The sequence below is a fragment of the Aspergillus fijiensis genome (genome assembly GCF_003184825.1).
Source record: "Aspergillus fijiensis CBS 313.89 unplaced genomic scaffold BO72scaffold_13, whole genome shotgun sequence".
NCBI lineage: Eukaryota > Fungi > Ascomycota > Eurotiomycetes > Eurotiales > Aspergillaceae > Aspergillus > Aspergillus fijiensis.
The window spans coordinates 318,825-336,526 of record NW_024468989.1 but is presented as its reverse complement, the minus strand read 5'-3'; the positions used below and the strand labels follow the sequence as shown (position 1 = coordinate 336,526).

General features: G+C 54.8%; 7 protein-coding genes across 7 annotated transcripts; 4 read left to right on the top strand and 3 right to left on the bottom strand.

The window, feature by feature from the left end:
• Positions 1 to 1,147: 1,147 nt before the first annotated feature.
• Positions 1,148 to 2,539, bottom strand: BO72DRAFT_494271 (ATP-dependent RNA helicase eIF4A; the record flags this gene model as incomplete). The annotated part of the gene is made up of 4 exons (XM_040948447.1): positions 1,148 to 1,167; positions 1,230 to 2,123; positions 2,195 to 2,449; positions 2,509 to 2,539. The coding sequence occupies 4 exons, from the start codon at positions 2,537 to 2,539 to the stop codon at positions 1,148 to 1,150; spliced, it is 1,200 nt and encodes a 399-aa protein (XP_040803419.1).
• A 205-nt stretch (positions 2,540 to 2,744) lies between these two features.
• BO72DRAFT_526063 (SF3a splicing factor complex subunit PRP9) lies at positions 2,745 to 4,615 on the top strand. The gene is made up of 2 exons (XM_040949999.1): positions 2,745 to 2,892; positions 2,953 to 4,615. The coding sequence occupies exons 1-2, from the start codon at positions 2,803 to 2,805 to the stop codon at positions 4,375 to 4,377; spliced, it is 1,515 nt and encodes a 504-aa protein (XP_040803418.1). The 5' UTR covers positions 2,745 to 2,802; the 3' UTR covers positions 4,378 to 4,615.
• A 282-nt stretch (positions 4,616 to 4,897) lies between these two features.
• Positions 4,898 to 8,394, top strand: BO72DRAFT_505646 (ATP dependent DNA ligase domain protein; the record flags this gene model as incomplete). Its single annotated transcript, XM_040949198.1, has 6 exons — positions 4,898 to 4,996; positions 5,027 to 6,048; positions 6,101 to 7,054; positions 7,091 to 7,173; positions 7,207 to 7,932; positions 8,357 to 8,394. 6 exons carry the CDS (start codon positions 4,898 to 4,900, stop codon positions 8,392 to 8,394), a joined length of 2,922 nt encoding a protein of 973 aa, XP_040803417.1.
• Positions 8,382 to 10,939, bottom strand: BO72DRAFT_476052 (anaphase promoting complex subunit CDC23). Its single transcript, XM_040947367.1, has 4 exons — positions 10,558 to 10,939; positions 9,777 to 10,494; positions 9,540 to 9,723; positions 8,382 to 9,483 (listed from the first exon to the last, which is right to left on the bottom strand). Exons 1-4 carry the CDS (start codon positions 10,659 to 10,661, stop codon positions 8,444 to 8,446), a joined length of 2,046 nt encoding a protein of 681 aa, XP_040803416.1. The 5' UTR covers positions 10,662 to 10,939; the 3' UTR covers positions 8,382 to 8,443.
• Positions 10,940 to 11,144: 205 nt separating this feature from the next.
• erg20 (bifunctional (2E,6E)-farnesyl diphosphate synthase/dimethylallyltranstransferase) lies at positions 11,145 to 12,522 on the top strand. Its single transcript, XM_040947861.1, has 2 exons — positions 11,145 to 11,380; positions 11,464 to 12,522. Exons 1-2 carry the CDS (start codon positions 11,261 to 11,263, stop codon positions 12,385 to 12,387), a joined length of 1,044 nt encoding a protein of 347 aa, XP_040803415.1. The 5' UTR covers positions 11,145 to 11,260; the 3' UTR covers positions 12,388 to 12,522.
• Positions 12,523 to 13,197: 675 nt separating this feature from the next.
• On the top strand, positions 13,198 to 15,419 carry BO72DRAFT_373603 (arylsulfotransferase family protein; the record flags this gene model as incomplete). The annotated part of the gene is made up of 3 exons (XM_040941091.1): positions 13,198 to 13,632; positions 13,779 to 14,786; positions 14,847 to 15,419. 3 exons carry the CDS (start codon positions 13,198 to 13,200, stop codon positions 15,417 to 15,419), a joined length of 2,016 nt encoding a protein of 671 aa, XP_040803414.1.
• Positions 15,420 to 15,488: 69 nt separating this feature from the next.
• Positions 15,489 to 17,313, bottom strand: BO72DRAFT_446212 (NMT1/THI5 family protein). Its single transcript, XM_040944242.1, has 4 exons — positions 16,899 to 17,313; positions 16,659 to 16,830; positions 16,456 to 16,605; positions 15,489 to 16,399 (listed from the first exon to the last, which is right to left on the bottom strand). Exons 1-4 carry the CDS (start codon positions 16,931 to 16,933, stop codon positions 15,731 to 15,733), a joined length of 1,026 nt encoding a protein of 341 aa, XP_040803413.1. The 5' UTR covers positions 16,934 to 17,313; the 3' UTR covers positions 15,489 to 15,730.
• Positions 17,314 to 17,702: the final 389 nt, after the last annotated feature.

The window sequence follows — 17,702 nt, the reverse complement described above, 5'->3', positions numbered from 1 at the left end:
TGGTCTTTCCAGTGATTCTACATAATACAGGTGTGCAGGCGCCACTGTTTTTGGTACACATTCGTATATGTTGTGCATCGATTCCTTCAGACCAACCACCCCCCCCCCTCAAACCTCCAACCCGATATCTCCAGCATTGTTCTGTCATACCTCGGCAGTCATGCCAACCGCTTTCACACCTCGTGCCTATACGACATATAATGACATTACATGCTGGCTTCTCGTCCGAACCCTCATTCGTTCGACTTCGTTCTTTTTCTTTTTCTTTTTCTTTTTGATGTTTTCGCAGTTTGGGTGATCATGAAGGTTTGGGACAAATCGAGGAACTGGTTCCTGGGCGGCGAAGCGAGAACTTGGGTCTGGCTTATTCCTTCCTTTTTTCTATATCTCGCTATGAGTTACTCTACTATAGGTATCAAATATCATTACTTTATTTCTCTCGATGTCTCAATTTCTCCCGTCTGGTGCGGTCTCGACTTCACTATTCGTGCCGTGAGCATGCGTGGACCATTGCGTTCAGCTTGGGAAGGCTATTATGGTATGGATCCGCTTCTGAGGCTGGGGTCCTTCTAGAGGCGAGGCTTTGCAGACTGAAACAATGCACGAATGGATCCACTATGATTTACCGAGAAACACACGAAAGGACATGACGAAGGCTTAACCAAGTAGCGGACCGCTTTTTATATTGTGTTGGAAATGAAAAAAAAAGGAAAATAGTGTATCTCCTGACAATGAAAAAGAAACCCCAGAAAAAGCTAGAATTACCCCAGATGATCGAAAATTAGACGCCGCGGATAGTAAACAAGGAGATACGATAGAACGCTGGTCGGGCGTCGAATAGACCTTAAAAATGAACAAGACCCTTGCATAAGCGTCATTTGATGGTGACATAACTGGAGCCTTGGTTAGCACTGCGCGCACTGGATTGAATGTCGACAAAACCTACCAGACTAGTAAATTTCCCATTTCCTCCACACTAGTGTTGACTTTCCGTCGTGCCCAGAGCCTAGATGCTCTCTTTCGATCATGGTGGGAAGTGATAAGAAAGGGTGCCAGCTAGTGAGCAACTGATTTGCGGGACATCCCATAGCTCGAGCGCAACTTGAACTTTTGGAAAAGGAAATTGCAGATAGATGACTCGTAAAGATTAGGAAAGAAGATCGGCAACTGTTGGGGAGGGAATTAGCATATGAAATTTTGGTCTCCAATGATTGGGTGGAAGCGCTTACCGTTCATAGGCATCTCATCGATCTGAGTGGAATAATACAATTCAATGTCGCGGAGGATGCGCACGTCGTCGCTGGTGACGAAGTTTATGGCGACACCCTTGCGGCCAAAACGACCGCTACGACCGATACGGTGGATGTAGTTCTCACGGTTGGTGGGGAGGTCGTAGTTGATGACCAGGGAGACCTGCTGGACATCGATACCACGCGCCCAGACGTCGGTGGAGATCAGCACCCGCGAGTTGCCCTGGCGGAAATCCTGCATGATGCTGTCGCGCTCCTTCTGAGGCATCTCGCCGTGCATGCTGGAGACGGTGAAGTTGGCCTCGCGCATCTTGTCGGTGAGCCAGTCGACCTTGCGGCGCGTGTTGCAGAAGATGACGGCTTGCGTGATCGTCAGGGTGTCGTACAGATCGCACAGGGTATCGAACTTCCACTCCTCCTTCTCGACGGCGATGAAGTACTGCTTGATGCCTTCGAGCGTCAACTCGTCACGCTTGACCAGCACGCGCACGGGGTCGGTCATGAACTTGGTCGTCATGTCGAGCACATCGTAGGGCAGCGTGGCGGAGACGACCACGACCTGGGTGGCCGGGGGCAGGTAGCGGTAGACATCGTAGATCTGCTCGCGGAAGCCGCGGTTCAGGAGCTCGTCGGCTTCATCGAGAACCAGCATCTTGATGTGCCGGGTGCGCAGGTGGCGGCGGCGGATCATGTCGGCAACGCGACCGGGCGTTCCCGAGACAACGTGCTGACCATAGTCGAGCTTGCGAATATCCTCTCCGATGTTGGTACCTCCGATACAGGCGTGGCATTGGACGTTCATGTAGTCGCCGAGGGCCATGATGACGGACTGGATCTGGGTGGCAAGTTCGCGGGTAGGGGAGAGAACGAGGGCTACCGGCCAATGTGTGAGCTTTTGATTCCGCATGCAAGATCGTGGTGTGCAAATGGTGTGAGCCACATACCCTGGGTTTCGCGAACAACGGTATCGATAACCTGGAGGATACTGATCGAGAACGTAGCTGTCTTACCGGTACCGGATTGCGCCTGGGCAATGGTATCGCGACCCTTGCAGATCTGAACGATCGCACGGGACTGAACAGCGGAGGGGGACTCGTAGCCATAAGCGTAGATACCACGAAGAAGGCTTTCCTTCAGGTGCATGTCCTCGAAGGTAGGAGCCACAGTGACCTCCTTCGAGGTGTTGAACTCCATCCGGTCTGAATTTGCGCGGTCAGTGAATGAATCCTCGATCTCAAAGGTCATTTGAAAGTCATACCATCAGCGCGTCTGTCAATACCGTCCGCCATTTTGAATCCACTGAGATATCTGATAGTATAAATTGATTCAAACAATAAAGGACCGCAGTCTGGAATCAGAGGTACTGGTCTGGTGGAGTGGCCGGAGCTCGCGACTTTTCGCAGCGATCGAGGACTCACCGCCCGCTCCACGTGACCGCAATTCGCCCGCAAAGCTCTCATGGGTGGCGCCGATAGAGCGGCGTAACATCCTCCAATCTGGGGTGAGTATTACATCGCATAGACCGAACGGACACTCTGTGCGCGCTTTCAACATGATTCTTGAAGAACAGAGATTTATCCATGAGGACCTGGAGCGGTTGGAGCAGGCCATTGCCGACCGCGTGGCTGAAGAACCTCGTAATGTACGTGAGCGCTCCGTTGTCACAGTCACCGCAGATGCTAACTAATGCTCTTCAATATAGCTACGCGACCGCCTGAACCGCGACCACGAGGTCTCACACTTTCTCAACCGCATAGAGGAACAGTCAAAGAGACTGCTGGACATTTACAAGGATACCGATGGCGCGCGCAACAAGGAGATCCAATCTATCTCGACCGGCGATCAGTTCGAGGAGTTTTACCGACAGCTGGACGAAATCAAGGACTTCCACAAGCGCTACCCCAATGAACCGGTCGAGAACCTCGAGCGGGCCTACAAGCGCCGTCAGCTTGGCGAGGGTGAGACGACCGGAATGGAAGTTGACAATCTGTTCACCGGTGAGGAAAGCTACGGGCAGTTCTTGGACCTGACGGCCTTGCACGAGGAGTACCTGAACCTCCCCGGTGTGAAGAGGCTTTCGTACGTTCAATACCTCGACATCTTCGATGCGTTTACGCCCCCGCAATTGCCGATCAAGCGCAACAACAAGATCTCAGATAGATACTTCAAATACGTCGGCGAGCTCGCGAGTTACCTGGAAAGCTTCATCAAGAAGGTAAGACCGCTACAAGATCTCAGCAAGCTGTTTGCTAGCTTCGACGATGAATTCGAGAAACAATGGTCGGCGAACGAGGTTCCGGGCTGGACGGAGGAGAAGGCAGAGAATGGGACTCAGGGCCCGAAGACTGAAGGGTCTGGGGAAGGCATCTGGTGTGCTGATTGCGAGAGAGAGTTCACGAATGAGAACGTCTACAAGAACCACCTGACGGGCAAGAAGCATATCCGTGCCGCTGAGGCTCGTAAGGCCGCCGGTGACTCCAGCGACAGACCCGCGCCAGCTGCTGGCAGCGGGATCCCAGGTGCCCACAGATTGAAGGAACGCGCGGTGGCAGAGAGGGAACATCGCGTCCGGTCCCTTACGCAAGTCCTTAGCGCAGAGCGTGAGGCGACCAAGATCAATGTCGAGCGCAAGCAGGGCATGACTGAGAGGGAGCGTCAAATGGAACTTGAAGCGCTACTGAACGAATCTGAATACACCGGCGGAGATCGTGGAAACGACCAATCTGATGATGAAGGCGACGATCGAATCTACAATCCTCTCAAGCTGCCACTTGCCTGGGATGGAAAGCCCATCCCTTACTGGCTCTACAAGTTGCACGGTCTTGGTGTCGAATACCCATGCGAAATCTGCGGAAATTTCGTATACATGGGCCGTCGCGCCTTCGACAAGCACTTTTCTGAGGCCTTGCATATCTTCGGCCTGAAGTGTTTGGGAATCACGTCGAACACCAATCTCTTCCGTGAGATCACTCGGATTGACGAGGCATTGCGACTATGGGAGAAGCTTGAAAAGGACCGTAAGAAGGACAGAGACAACCGTGACAACGTGGTGCAGATGGAGGATGCGGAAGGAAACGTGATGCCAGAGAGAATCTACCTTGATCTCCAGAAGCAAGGTATCTTGTAAGCGGCGTTTCTCACTTCTTTCCAACACATGGCCTCATCTATTTGTCTTGTTGCTTTAATTTGAAAAGCCTGGAGTTCGGCGGTGTTTTCTTTTTCTTGTTGTTTATGGTTGCCACCTGGACCACTGGGATCATTGTTGGTTAGAATTGATCAGTCAATCGCAGCAGCTTCTAGGGCTCTGCACATTATGTATTCTATGCGAAGGATTCCTGAGCACAATCCGAGTTTTTCTACTATCCAACGGTTCCAAGAGTAAATGAGAACGATGGCCATTGTTCACTAATTAAGACCAAATCTGGTTCGCATCACGTGTCTTCGCGATCCATGGACGCGTCTCCCTGGCTCTCTTCGACCTTTTTCGCACCCTTGCTTTGCAGATAGGTTCATTGTCCCGGCCATGGTTCGTTGACCCTTCAGTCTTCTATCGTGTCAATGCGGTCTCGTGTATATGAAGCTTTGGACACCTCTAGGAACCGGTGTCTCAATGATCGCAGCAGCAGACGCGTCTATCTGTCTGATTGATGGGGTTCAAATTCACTCATTTGTGCGATCTACTCTCCACTCTCGAGGACAACAGAATCTTGAAGGCGACACATGAAGCGCGAGCATTCAATCCTGATGTGCGGGCCGTGACTCGGTGGTTTTCCCAGCATGGGAAACAGATACGTGGCCCTGACACTGATCTTCTGGCCCTGTTGTCCTGCATGTTTCCCGAGAAGAGGCCAGACAGGGTCTACTGGCTGCAAGAAACCTCGCTGGCGAGGATTATAGCGCGATGCTTACTTCTCGGGTCCTCCAGACGGGCAGAGCTCGAGCGTTGGCGCGTGTCCAGCGGACTCGACCTCGGCCAATGTGTCGAAAATGTGATGCGGCAAGCCGAGAACGATCTCGACCCGGGTCGAGAGGTAACGGTCGAGGAGATTGACTCTGCATTGAACAGTATTGCTGCCCGTTGCAGATTCTCCGGTCCTCGAGTGCGAAAGCAGCACACCGCGGTTGACGTCGAGAAGGCCCTAGGCTCTCTCTTCAAGCGACTCAGGAGCAGGGATGCAAAGTGGTTAACGCGCATGATACTCAAGGGGTATTACCCTGTTGTATTTCCTTTGCCTTTGACGTTGCGGAGCTTCCACTTTCTCCTTCAGCCTCTCCTTCTCTTCCAAGACACATTCGAGGGTGCGCTCAGTATGCTCCGCTCCGACCCCATCAGCCATTTCCCGCCACACCCGGACCCTGGATTGGCCAAGGACCTGGCTTATCTGGCCTTGCAACATCTCAATCCTATAGTTGGGGTCAAGATCGGTCGACCGGAGTACCACAAGGCCCGGAGCATCAAGCACTGCTGTCGCATGGTCAATCGCCGTCGAATGAGTATTGAAAGGAAGTACGATGGTGAATACTGTCAAGTACATATTGACCTCACGTTGGGCCCTAGTTCCATACAAATATTCTCTAAAAGCGGTAAAGATTCTACTGTCGACAGGATAGGTATCCACCAGGTCATCAAAGACTCCTTGAAATTAGGAGCGCCTGGGTGCAAGGTCTCCCAAAGGTGCATTCTTGAAGGCGAATTACTTGTCTGGAGTGACAAAGACAACAAGATCATGGACTTTCATAAGCTGCGTAAATTTATATCTCGGTCTGGTACCTTCTTTGGTACTGAAAGCGATTCCCCGTGAGTTTCGCAATAGGATATCATCTACAATTCTGTTGCTGATTGCAGCCAGACCGCAACCCCATGAACATCTGATGATGGTCTTCTTCGACATTCTGCTTCTCGATGATAATATATGCTTAAGGCGGCCGCATCGGGAACGACGTCTACTTCTCAAAGACATCATACACGCTGTCCCCGGGCGTGCAGATATTGCTGAGCAACAAATAGTGGATTTCTCGCGACATGACGGCCAGGCCCGACTGGAGAGCATCTTCTCCAGGGGAATTGCACAGCGGTGGGAGGGCTTTGTACTCAAAGGATGCGAGGACCCCTACTTTACCATCTTCTCAGGCCAGGAGAATAACACGTTCGGCCGCTGGATCAAGCTCAAGAAGGATTATATACCGGGGCTGGGTGATACGGTTGACCTCGCAATCATTGGCGCGAGATATAATCCGCAAGATGCGACAGCCCTACACCAAGTCAGAAAGCTGCTATGGACGGAGTTCTACGTCGGCTGTCTCACCAACAAAGATGCAGTTGCGCAGTTCAACGTCTCTCCTAAGTTTAAGGTTGTGGATGTGCTTGACCGCAATGGCATGAGTTTGAAGAACATGCAGGTTCTCAATCAGTTCGGCGAGTTTCATGCCTGCAACGCCGAATCTGACCACAGGTTCTCACTTCATTATGGAACCAATGTCGCCTCCAGAATGGAGGTTGTGTTCAAGACTCCCTTCATTGTCGAGATACTCGGTAGTGGGTTTGAGAAACCATCCAACGCTGGATATTTCGCACTTCGCTTTCCGAGAATCACCAAGATACACTGGGATAGGGCTATCGAGGATGCGGCATCATATGCTGAGCTGCAACAACTGGCCGAAGACGCTCGAGCTGTTCCCACGGATGACATGGGCAAAGAGCGAAGCGAGTGGTCCAAGCGCGTGAAATTTGGAACTGGATCAGCACATCATGTCTCAAATGAACGATCTGGAAGCATTTCTTCCAGTCAATGCTCTACATTGAGGTCGGGGACCAACACCACCGCTGCCATTCTCTCAAGCGACCCACCGGATATACCATCGCCTGCTCCCAAACCCTTAGAAAGATCGACCACGCTGCTCACGTCGCCAAATGTTCCGATTTGTCCGAACAGCCGTACCATACCTATATATGCAGATGGACCTGTGGATAGGGCTCCATCAGCTGAAAACAAAGCTGGTCGACAGAATTCTTCGACCAATAATGAGAACCCGTCGGCTCATACCTCCCGCCAGCGAGGATATGCAAACCGCAACCCTGATTCTGAACACGCAGACAAGTCAATTCCTCGGCCTCGAGAGCCTGGTCAGGTCAGCACCCTAGACAGTACCGAGGTTTTAAGGACCGGACGATGCAGCAGCCTACCTTCACCTTCACCACCGCAGATATCTAGCTTCACCAATATAGCTGATAATTGTCCTCACAAACCAAATCCACCTCTCGCAACTCTACTCCTGAATATCCCCATATATATAACTCCAACGTGCAGCAACCACACAGCCCCCCAGCAGCCCCATCCGCAGCACCACACCCAACCCCTTGCCAATCTCCTGGATATTCTGCTGACACACACGCCAAAGACGACAACACCATTTCCACGCCTCGGACTCGTCATCCTGACTAGCAACGAATCCTCCCTCGGCCACCTCCTCTTCGACCTCAGCAAACGCATCACGCGCGCCCTGCAAACCAGAAGCATAACCCACCTTCCAACCGGCAAAATCTTCGTCCTAGACCGAAGCTTCCTGAATCTCAACATCAGCCCCGACGATGCCAGGCTCGGCCTCCGTCACACCTGGGAGTCAATCGGGAGACGGTACTTCTATGCGTGCGTGAAGTGGGATCTCGGCGGGACGGGGGAGCGTACTTCGCATGACGACGGTCTTCATGCAAGCCCTATGCACTGTCATCGGAGAGCAGCGGAGGGCCGTGGGAGAGGGGCACGTAGAGACGTCGATATCAAGGCTACGATTAGTTTCAATTGGCGGGAGCTGCTTCTGCTGAGCGAGTTGTTCGCGGTGACCCAACCCGGTGGTGCATGTTGACGAAGGTAGTCTTTGTAACCCTGGGTTTTGCTACATCGCTCTTTCTTCAATAGGTCAGCATGTATGTTGTGGCCCTTTCTGGGTGTTCTGCATAGATTCACATTGGAATGTATGTATAATGAGATCGACAGAAGACACTAGACAGTTTCGTCAATATGAGATGCCATACGAGTTACAACGCTTAATCCAACGCTTAATCGAGTGACCCCCTTAGGGTACTGGCTTGTCTAGTTCATATACAGATATAATTCGAGACACATTACAAACCGAGATTCCATAAAAACGCCTGGCTAATTCGAAGGGGTATGAGACACCTGAACATGTATGCATCAACCACCCTCCCTTCTGGCGCGAACGTCTCTCATCAAAGCCTTGGCCTCTTCCACCTCCACCCCATCCTGGCACAACTCGCCGGCCAGTTGATCCGCGCGATCCAGATCGCCGCCGCGGAGCGCCCACCGAGCGAGCCACAGCCGCGCCTTGGACGTCGTCGCGGTGACCCCCGTGCCGTGCCATGTCTCCTCCTCTTCTTCTGCCTCCCTCGACGACTTGCGCGTGCGGCGCGAGCTGGACGGGACATCCGTGCCGGACTGATCGTCGTCGGACGAGACCTCTTCCTCCTCCTGGACGACCTGCCCGGACTCTTGCTGCAGGGTGAGCTCCATGTACGCGGCGGCTTCCTCCTCGTCGCCCAGGCGCTCGTAGAGTGTGGCGATCTGGTGTAATGTCTCCGGGTCGAGAATCTTGCGGGCAGGGCCGCCGCCGCCGCCCATGCCACCGACCTGGGAGGAAGAGTCCTCGGCGTAGTAGGAGCCGGCAACGAGGGCCCGTTTCAGGGCCTTGATGCTCTGCTCGATGCGGCCCATCTTGGCATAGCACGATCCCACGGCCTGCCACATTTTCGGGTCGTACGGCCGCAGGGCGGCGGCGCGTTGGTAGTAGAACAACGCGTAGAAGGACATGTCGAGGACTTCGTAGGCTTGGCCTAACCCGTACCAGGCGCGGTAGTCTTTGCGGTTCACGTCGACGGCCCGCCGGTAGGACTCGATCGCAGCGTGCGTGTTCTTCATCTCGATGTATTCGTGGCCCATCAGGGTCCAGGCGGAGAGGAAGTTCCGGTCGAGCGTCAGCGCGCGGCGGAAGTACATGACTGCTTTTTCGTGCTCGGATTTGAGCGAGTAGTAGTTTCCTACAACGCAGCACGTCTCGGGACGGAATTTGTCGGTCGCCGTCGCGACTTGGGCGACGAAGGCGAGCTGCGGACGCTCGCCCATGACATAGAGGATGTTGGAGTAATGGTCGAGGCTGTCGAGGCGGTGGGGTGAGGTGATGAGGATGTCTGTGAAGATGTGCGATGCTGCTTCGAAATCTGTGGAATCCGTCGGGTCAGGCTCAGAGAAAACGTCTCGTGCGAAGCAATCTTACCTTTCGAGTGGTAGTAGAGGAGTGCTCTCTGTGTCTTGAGGAAGGCGCTTGTTGGGAAGATCGTCTCCAGCTCGGACAGAGCCTGGTACGTATCATCTGTGGCTTGATATAGCTCTTGGCTACAGTATACGTGGAAGATGAGAGTCATGATGTTCTGCGGGAGAAGATCGACAACTTGTTTCAACTGCACACAGTGGTTAGCAACCAACTTGTCAGATGTAGCTGAGGTATGCGTACGTCTTCCGTGCTGGCCAGTAAGTCGTTCAGTTCTTGCCACGAGCCCCAGTGGAATGGGTTCAAGTGCACGCTCCGAATCAACCACTTTTTGGCCTCATCCTCATTCCGCCCCTTGAGGAGTATGACACCGTAAAGGTATTCCAACCAACCCTGGTTCCGACCCTCTAGTCCCTTCTCGCGTCGCTCGGTAAACCATCCTTCTAGCCCTCGAGCCAGATCTGGCAACTCCCGGTTGACTGTAGACCCTCCATCAGCAGGACCTAGCACCATCTCCGTCTCCTCATCCTTGCGCTTCTCGCCTGCCAGGTACTTGGCATACAAGGCGAGGAACAAGGATTTCTGACTAAGCCTAGGGTAGGGATTCCTTGTCGCACCATTGTCCTTCACCCCTGCGAACGGCGATGCCTTAGATTTGCCTTTCTGCGGAGTCAACGATTGCCTATGTTTCGGGTTGGGCGATGCAGTCGCAAGAAGGATGGGGGATATAGTCGGAGGCAAGAAGACGGCGGCACAGCGGTCGTATTCGCGGGTGTCAAAGTATGACTTGGCCAGGAGATATTTATACGACTCTTGCGCCTCGAGCGCCGCTTCTATGGAGTCTTGGGTCCGGAGGTAGGGGTTCTGGGCGTTTGGAGGAGCATCGGGCTGGTCCATTGGTGAATCGGGATCCGTTTCATACTGGTCGATTGGGACGAGGGAGTCGAGCATCTCCGCAGCCCTGACAATCCTGTTAGCTTTCCTTCATCGCACGGGTTGACGAGGAGTCAGTTGGCGACGGTACCATTTTGCCGATTGGTAGAGGCATCGTTCGGAGCACTTGATCGCCGCATCTTCGAGTCGGAACTTCAGCTCCTTGATGTTCTCATCTGTGAATTGAGCAGCCATCTGGCGGTAAGGATCCTGCGCGCAAACGCAGGTAGATTGACAGCCGTAATGCCCGGTTCGTCGAGTAGATTTGAAAAGGTTTGTGAATCTAGTAATGCGCAAGGGCCATTGCACGAGGCTGTTTTGATTGAGCTTCGGAGAGCTTGACCAAGCCCGCGGCGAAGGGTACGGGAACGATTGTCACGCGTCTAAAATGACCAGAGACACTAGGAATTCGTGAGAGATGAGGCCAGAGGTCGGTTAGAAATGCGACAAAGAGCAACCACAAATAGATAGATGCAGCAGGAGCTGGACTGGTCGGACTGGACTGGACTCGGGACTGGAATGGAGCCCGGGAGTAAGTGAATTTCCCTTTTGGGTTAGCAGTAGCAAACACGGCAAACAGCGGGGCGTCGCAAACAATAATTTACCCATAATTGTATGGGGCATTGATCTTGGCTGGCGGTTGCTTTGTCTGTTTCCCTCCGCCTCCCCCCTCTCTCTCTCCTCCCCCCCACTGTTTAACTATCGTTGTTGCGACTTTCTTTTTCCTTTTCTCTTCCTCTCTCCTTCTCTCCCCTTCCCTCCTCGCTCGCTGTTCACAGTGATACTTTCGCACAATGCCTTCCACCACCAGCCGTGCCTCTTTCGAGGCTATCTTCCCCACAATTCGCGATGATCTCCTGAACTCTGCGAAGCAGTACAACTTGCCCCAGAATGCGCTCGAATGGTTTGAGAAGGTATGTCGTCCAGCCGAATCCCTACCCTATATCGTGATACATGGCAGTAGACTCACTAAAGCCTTTCGCTGCTTCGCGCATAGAACCTCAATGTCAATGTTCCTGGTGGAAAACTCAACCGCGGTCTTTCCGTCCCCGATACCGCTCTGGCTCTCCTGAAGCAGCCCCTGAGCGAGGAGCAGTTCAAGCACTTGAGCATGCTCGGCTGGCTCACGGAGCTGCTCCAGGCTTTCTTCCTGGTCAGCGACGACATCATGGACAGCTCCATCACCCGCCGTGGCCAGCCCTGCTGGTACCGTCACGACGGCGTCGGCCTGATCGCGATCAACGACGCCTTCCTGCTCGAGTCCGGCATCTACATCATCCTCAAGAAACACTTCCGCTCCCACCCCGCCTACATCGACCTTGTCGAGCTGTTCCACGAGATCACCTACCAGACCGAGCTGGGCCAGTTGTGCGATCTGATCACCGCCCCCGAGGACAACGTCAACCTGGACAACTTCTCCATGGAGAAGTACATGTTCATTGTCACCTACAAGACCGCGTACTACAGCTTCTACCTCCCCGTCGCGCTGGCCCTGCACTACCTCCAGCTCGCGACCCCCGAGAACCTCCGCCAGGCCCACGACATCCTGATTCCTCTCGGTCAGTACTTCCAGGTCCAGGACGACTACCTCGACGCCTACGGTGACCCCGCCGTCATCGGCAAGATCGGCACCGACATCCAGGACAACAAGTGCTCCTGGCTGGTGAACCAGGCCATCCAGCGTTGCACCGCGGAGCAGCGCAAGGTGCTCGACGCCGCGTACGGTCGCAAGGACAGCGAGCAGGAGGCCAAGGTCAAGGCTCTCTACAAGGAGCTCGACCTGGAGAAGGTCTACCTGGAGTACGAGGAGAAGGTGGTTGGCGAGCTGCGCGGCAAGATCGACAACATCAACGAGGCCGAGGGCTTGAAGAAGGAGGTCTTCGAGGCCTTCCTGTCCAAGATCTACAAGCGTAGCAAGTAAACGGTCGGACGAACGATACCCCTTCTAATCATCGCGACACTTCTTCTGTCTATCTTTTAATTAGTGCATACATACCCCCTTCTGAGATAGACTAGCTGAAATACCAGACGAAAATACAGCATACATTGTGATTTGCTGCCGGTCGAATGTACTGTAATCTGCTTTTGCAGTCTGAGGACGCCGCGTGATCAGTATTCAATACATACGCTCGGATTTAGCCATTGGAAGACCTGTCAGTTTGGGGCCTAGACACCAGCTAAGGACATCAATTCCCAAATCGAACGCATCTCATGAGGAGTACCAACCTCACGTGAGGAGAATGGGATTATTTTTATCGATACTAATTAAGGATTCGTCATCTCCTCAACCTGCAAAATCCAACGACTAGTCACACGTCTAGTAGTAGAGAAACGCATTGCCCAGCGGCAACCACTCATTTCCAACGCGTGGACCACACCACACCATCATGCATCATTCACCATGCACCATGCACCATGCTTTTAAAACACATATCGCAAGAGACTCATACTATCACTCCAAGTGGGCCCTCTCCCCTTATCCTCGGGGCACAGATGGCAGCCAACCGATTTTCAACCGCCGACGGCCCAGGTGTGGATCTCCCGCCGGTGTTTATGAACATCGAAGATCCGCCTCGCATTCATTCGGCTTGAGCTCCCTCTTCCTTTTGACCTCCGCCTCTCCGACGGACTGGATATGCGACTCTGAGCCTTCTCTTCTGTGTTTGTTTTTAACGCTACCGCTACCGCTACCGCCCCGCAGCTCAATGCCCCGCATTCCCCAGCGATAATCATGCCGTTGACGCAGGGCAGCGCCCTCCCCCTCCCGACTTCCCTCCTACTGCCACTGCTACTGCTACTGCTACCAGCGGCGGTCCTCGCAGATGAGGGCCCCTACAATCAATCGCAACTCTACGACCAGGGCCGCATGGGCTCGTGGCCCACGGAGCTCTTCCGGTCGACCACGACCGTCGGGTTGGCCGTGAACTGGGTGCAGACCAGTCCGCGCTGCAAGGTCGCCGGGGAGTACTACCTGCTCGCGCCGCGGGGCGCCAGCGTCCACCGTCCGGGGCCCATGATCCTCGACCCCGACGGCCACCTGGTCTGGACCCGGGAGTACGGGCAGACGTACAACCTGAACGTGCAGCGGTACCGGGGCCGGGAGTATCTGACCTTCTGGGTGGGGAGCGACGCCGATGTTGGGCATGGGAGGGGCACGTATTTCATGGTATGTTTGCTTTTTTTTTTCTTTCCTGGCTTGTCTTGCGCGGGGGTTAGATAGTGTTGAGCTTTGCTCTGGGGAAGGAGGAACCGCTGAAGAAGTGCGACGAATATTCTAAATCTCCATGCGTGGCATGTTGGCCAGGGATAAAGCTCGACTCCTCGTATCAAGAAGCGTATAAGTTCACGGCGGCGCGGAACCTCCCCGGCGATCTGCACGAGTTCCACATCACGCACGACGACACGGCGCTGCTGACCAGCTACGACCGGCGGCGCGCCGACCTCTCGCGGGTGGCCGACGAGACCGGCCGGGTCGGCCCCGTGGCCGGCTGGATCTGGGAGGGGACGTTCCAGGAGGTCGAGGTCGAGACGGGCCGGCTCCTCTTCGAGTGGCACGCCTCGGAGCATTTCGCCTTCGAGGACGTCGAGCGCGGCCGCGAGGCCGGGCAGGGCGCCTCCGCGGACCAACCCTGGGACTTCTTCCACATCAACAGCGTCGACAAGGACCGGCGCGGCAACTACCTCGTCTCCGCGCGGTACGCCAACTGTCTGAGCTACGTCGACGGGCGCACGGGCGAGATCCTGTGGCGACTGGGCGGGAAGCGGAATAACTTCACCGACCTCACCTCCTCCCCCGCGGAATCATTCGGGGGTTCAGCAGGCCCCGGCCCCGCCACGAACTTCACCTGGCAACACCACGCCCGCTTCCGCGATAACGACACCGCCATCACGCTCTTCGACAACGCCTCGCGCGGCCTCGGCGCCCCCGCCCGCACCTCCCGCGGCCTGTACCTGGACCTCGACCAGACGCGCCTCACCGTCCGCCTGCGCCACCAGTACTGGAACGCCCCCGACCAGGCCCTCAGCAGCCAGAGCCAGGGCAGCCTGCAGCTCCTGCCCAACGGCAACGTGCTGGTCGGCTACGGCTGGAACGCCGCCTGGACCGAGTTCTCGCGCGCCGGCGAGCCCCTCTGCCATGTGCACTTCGGCCCCCAGCGCGAGTTCGGCTTGGGTAATATCCTCTCCTACCGCGTGTTCAAGCACCCCTGGCGTGGGGCCCCGCGCACACGCCCGGATTTCGAGGTGTATCGGTACCGCGCCGCCGCGAGTTGGAATGGGGCTACGGAGGTGGTGGCGTGGGGGCTGGAGGGGACGGATGATGTTTCTGCTGAGCGGCGGCAGCAGCAGCAGCAGCAGCAGCAGGGGCGAATGGGAGAAAAGGGGGGTGGTGGTGGTGGGAGTGGGAGTGGGAGGGCCGCCGCCTTTGCGAGAGTCACGACCGTGCCTAAGGTGGGGTTCGAGACTGTCATCCCTATCCCGGAGGATGCGACTGCGTACAGGTATCTCCGCGTGCTGGCGCTGAATGCCTCGGGCCATGTGCTGAGTGCGTCGAAGCTTGCGCGCTGGGATCCGGCGGCTGAGGAGGCGGTTGTGGTCTCGGGGGTGGATCGAGATGAGGACGATGGACTAGGGCGGTTTGGCACTAAGTGGAGTACAGCTGTGGTCGGGCTCTTGGGTTGTGCGCTGCTCCTCGTTGTCGTTGTTTGTCTCGTGCGCCGACTCGGATTCCTGTTCCGGAGGACTGCGCTCCGTCGGGTGAATGGTCGGGAGCGGGGAGGCTTCCGGCCCTTGAAACGCTGGGACGCCGAGGACGAGGGAAGTTTGAGCGATGTTGAAGGTGGGGAGGGGGTGGAACTCTCGACTCTGTTGGGACATCACCGGATAGGCTCTCTTCCGCACAGAGAGGATGAAGATCATCGAAGCAGGAACATGAGACCCGGGGTACAGGTGTAGTTCATAGATTGCCTTTAAGACTGGCAAGCAATGTTTGAGCGACTTTATCAGCTTCAATAAAGTATAGAATGCATATGCTATGATGATGTGGGACAACTTTGTTCATAAGTTACGGACCTCCAGTGGAAGGAGCACAATCGCTACATGGGCCAGGTAACAACTACACCTCCTCCAAAGTGAGAAAAGAGCCAAGGCTTGAGAATTATTCATTTCATAACGAGTGCATAGCTAGCTGAGACTGCTAGCCTGATAATTTCAGTGAGATTGCTCACAGGAAACAATTTTCCCCGTTCAGCTAGGCAACGAGGAACTCAAGCAGAGGCCACTTGCAACCGGCGGAAACCGCCCTGGTCAGCCACCTCCTTCTGCAATTCAGCCATGCGCTTCTGGTCGCCCAGCGGATCGGTGGAATCGGCATCCAGATCCCAGGACAGGAACTCATTGGTGTAGTTCGCCTGGAAGTCCGCGTCCAAGATTCCCAACCGCTTGCCGTAGTTGGTGACCTTGTTCCAGTCGCGCTGGACGTTCTTGAGGTCGCGGCTGAAGTACGCGAACGACCGTTCGAAGATCTGCCGGTTGACCGGGGTGCCCATGATGGGCTTCATGGCGATATACTCCTCGAAGGCCTGGGCGGGCTCAGCAAGGACGTACTCGGTGGCACGCTTGACAGCATTCATGAACTTGCGAACGCGCTCGCCGTTGGCAGCCAGGAAGGCGTCGTTGGCGATGTACAGGATGGAACAGAAGCAGCAACAGCCAAGCTCCGCAAGCTGATCGATGCGCAGCATCTGCACGTCGGTGCGCGGGCGGTTCTGGCTCGCCAGCCAGTCGGCCAATTCGACCATCTGCACGTTCTCGAGACCAATTCCCGCGTCGATTGTGCCCTCGATGATCGCTTTGGTCACGTTCATGCCGCAGCGCACAGCGGTGTAGTCGTCCGCCGTCATGCCGTAGTACTTGGTCAGCTCATCGATTTGGATCTATGATTATCAGTTAGCGTAGGGCACGGGAGGGGGGTGGTCTGTATTGTACGCACCTTGCCAAACTCGCCGACATAACCAATCCTCTTACCCTTCAGAGAGCGGAAGTCTTCGGTGATCCCGCTACCCTTGAGGTAAATGACTCCAGTGAACGGCTCATCGAGGAGAGAGCCAATCGAGGTGACCGGGAAGTTACGAGCTTTGGCCTGATCGCAACGGTTAGCAACCAGCAGAAGCTGTTGATCTGAGAAGCACATACGGCCAGAGTGTGGATCATGGCCTTGAAACCCATGTCAACCTTGCCACTGCCGATAATCTCGGTGACATCGGAGGGGTCATTGGGTTCGAGCAGAGCAACCTTGAGGCCCTCCTCCTTGAAGAAGCCTTTGCTCTGCGCAAGGTAAAGGGGGGCGTGGTACGGGGTCGCGTGCCTTGATACACAACAGCTTTAGCAGGGATCCCACATATAAGGCTACCTGTAAGAATTATTGTTGCGTACCAGTTGGTCAGGAAGGTGATCTTGTCAGTAGACATCTTGGCACAGAGTTCAAGTCAAGATCAAAGTACTGGACATTGTCAGCAATGGGGAGACAGAGCTCCCCTTTCCATCTTGTGTATAGGGGTATGGAACAATCAATGCCACGCATGTCCTTTCGCTAGTATTATCTAGATCAAGTTATGACAGTATAATCTCAGAACGACCGAGTCCCTGCCCGATCCAGAGAGAAGGCCGGAGACTCGAGTCGAACACCTGTCATGCGCGAGCTGTGACTGCCATTATACTAGTACGATACCTTGATCCGTCTGAACCCCTAGCGAGAAGACTCGGAAAGTCATCCTGATTGCGTAGCTTCATTGTGAGTCGTACCGGACGATAGTGTACGGCGGGAATTGGAGATCAAATTGAGGTTTTGAAGAGTGGAATGAGAAGGATGAAAGGTAGAAGAGAAGAGGAAGAGGAAGAGGAAGGGGACGAGAGGAAGAGGAGAGGGGAACGGAAGTATAAGTAGTAGGAGAGAGAGGGGAGGGGAAGGAGGGGAACAGGGAAACTGATGTGGAAACGAACCCCCACCACCATCACATGTACAGCACGTATTGTGCTGCAGGTGCCATACTACCACTACCTTCTCACCGAAGCGCAATTCTCCGCTCACCAGCGATAATCCCAAAGTCTAATTGGGCTGGATCTCTCAATGTCTCAATGATCCTGGCTGGTGTTGATCCTCTCGCAGCTCCCCGCTCCGAAGACCCGCACCACAACTCTCTCCCTCTGTCTCCATTAATCCATTAAATGACTCAACCT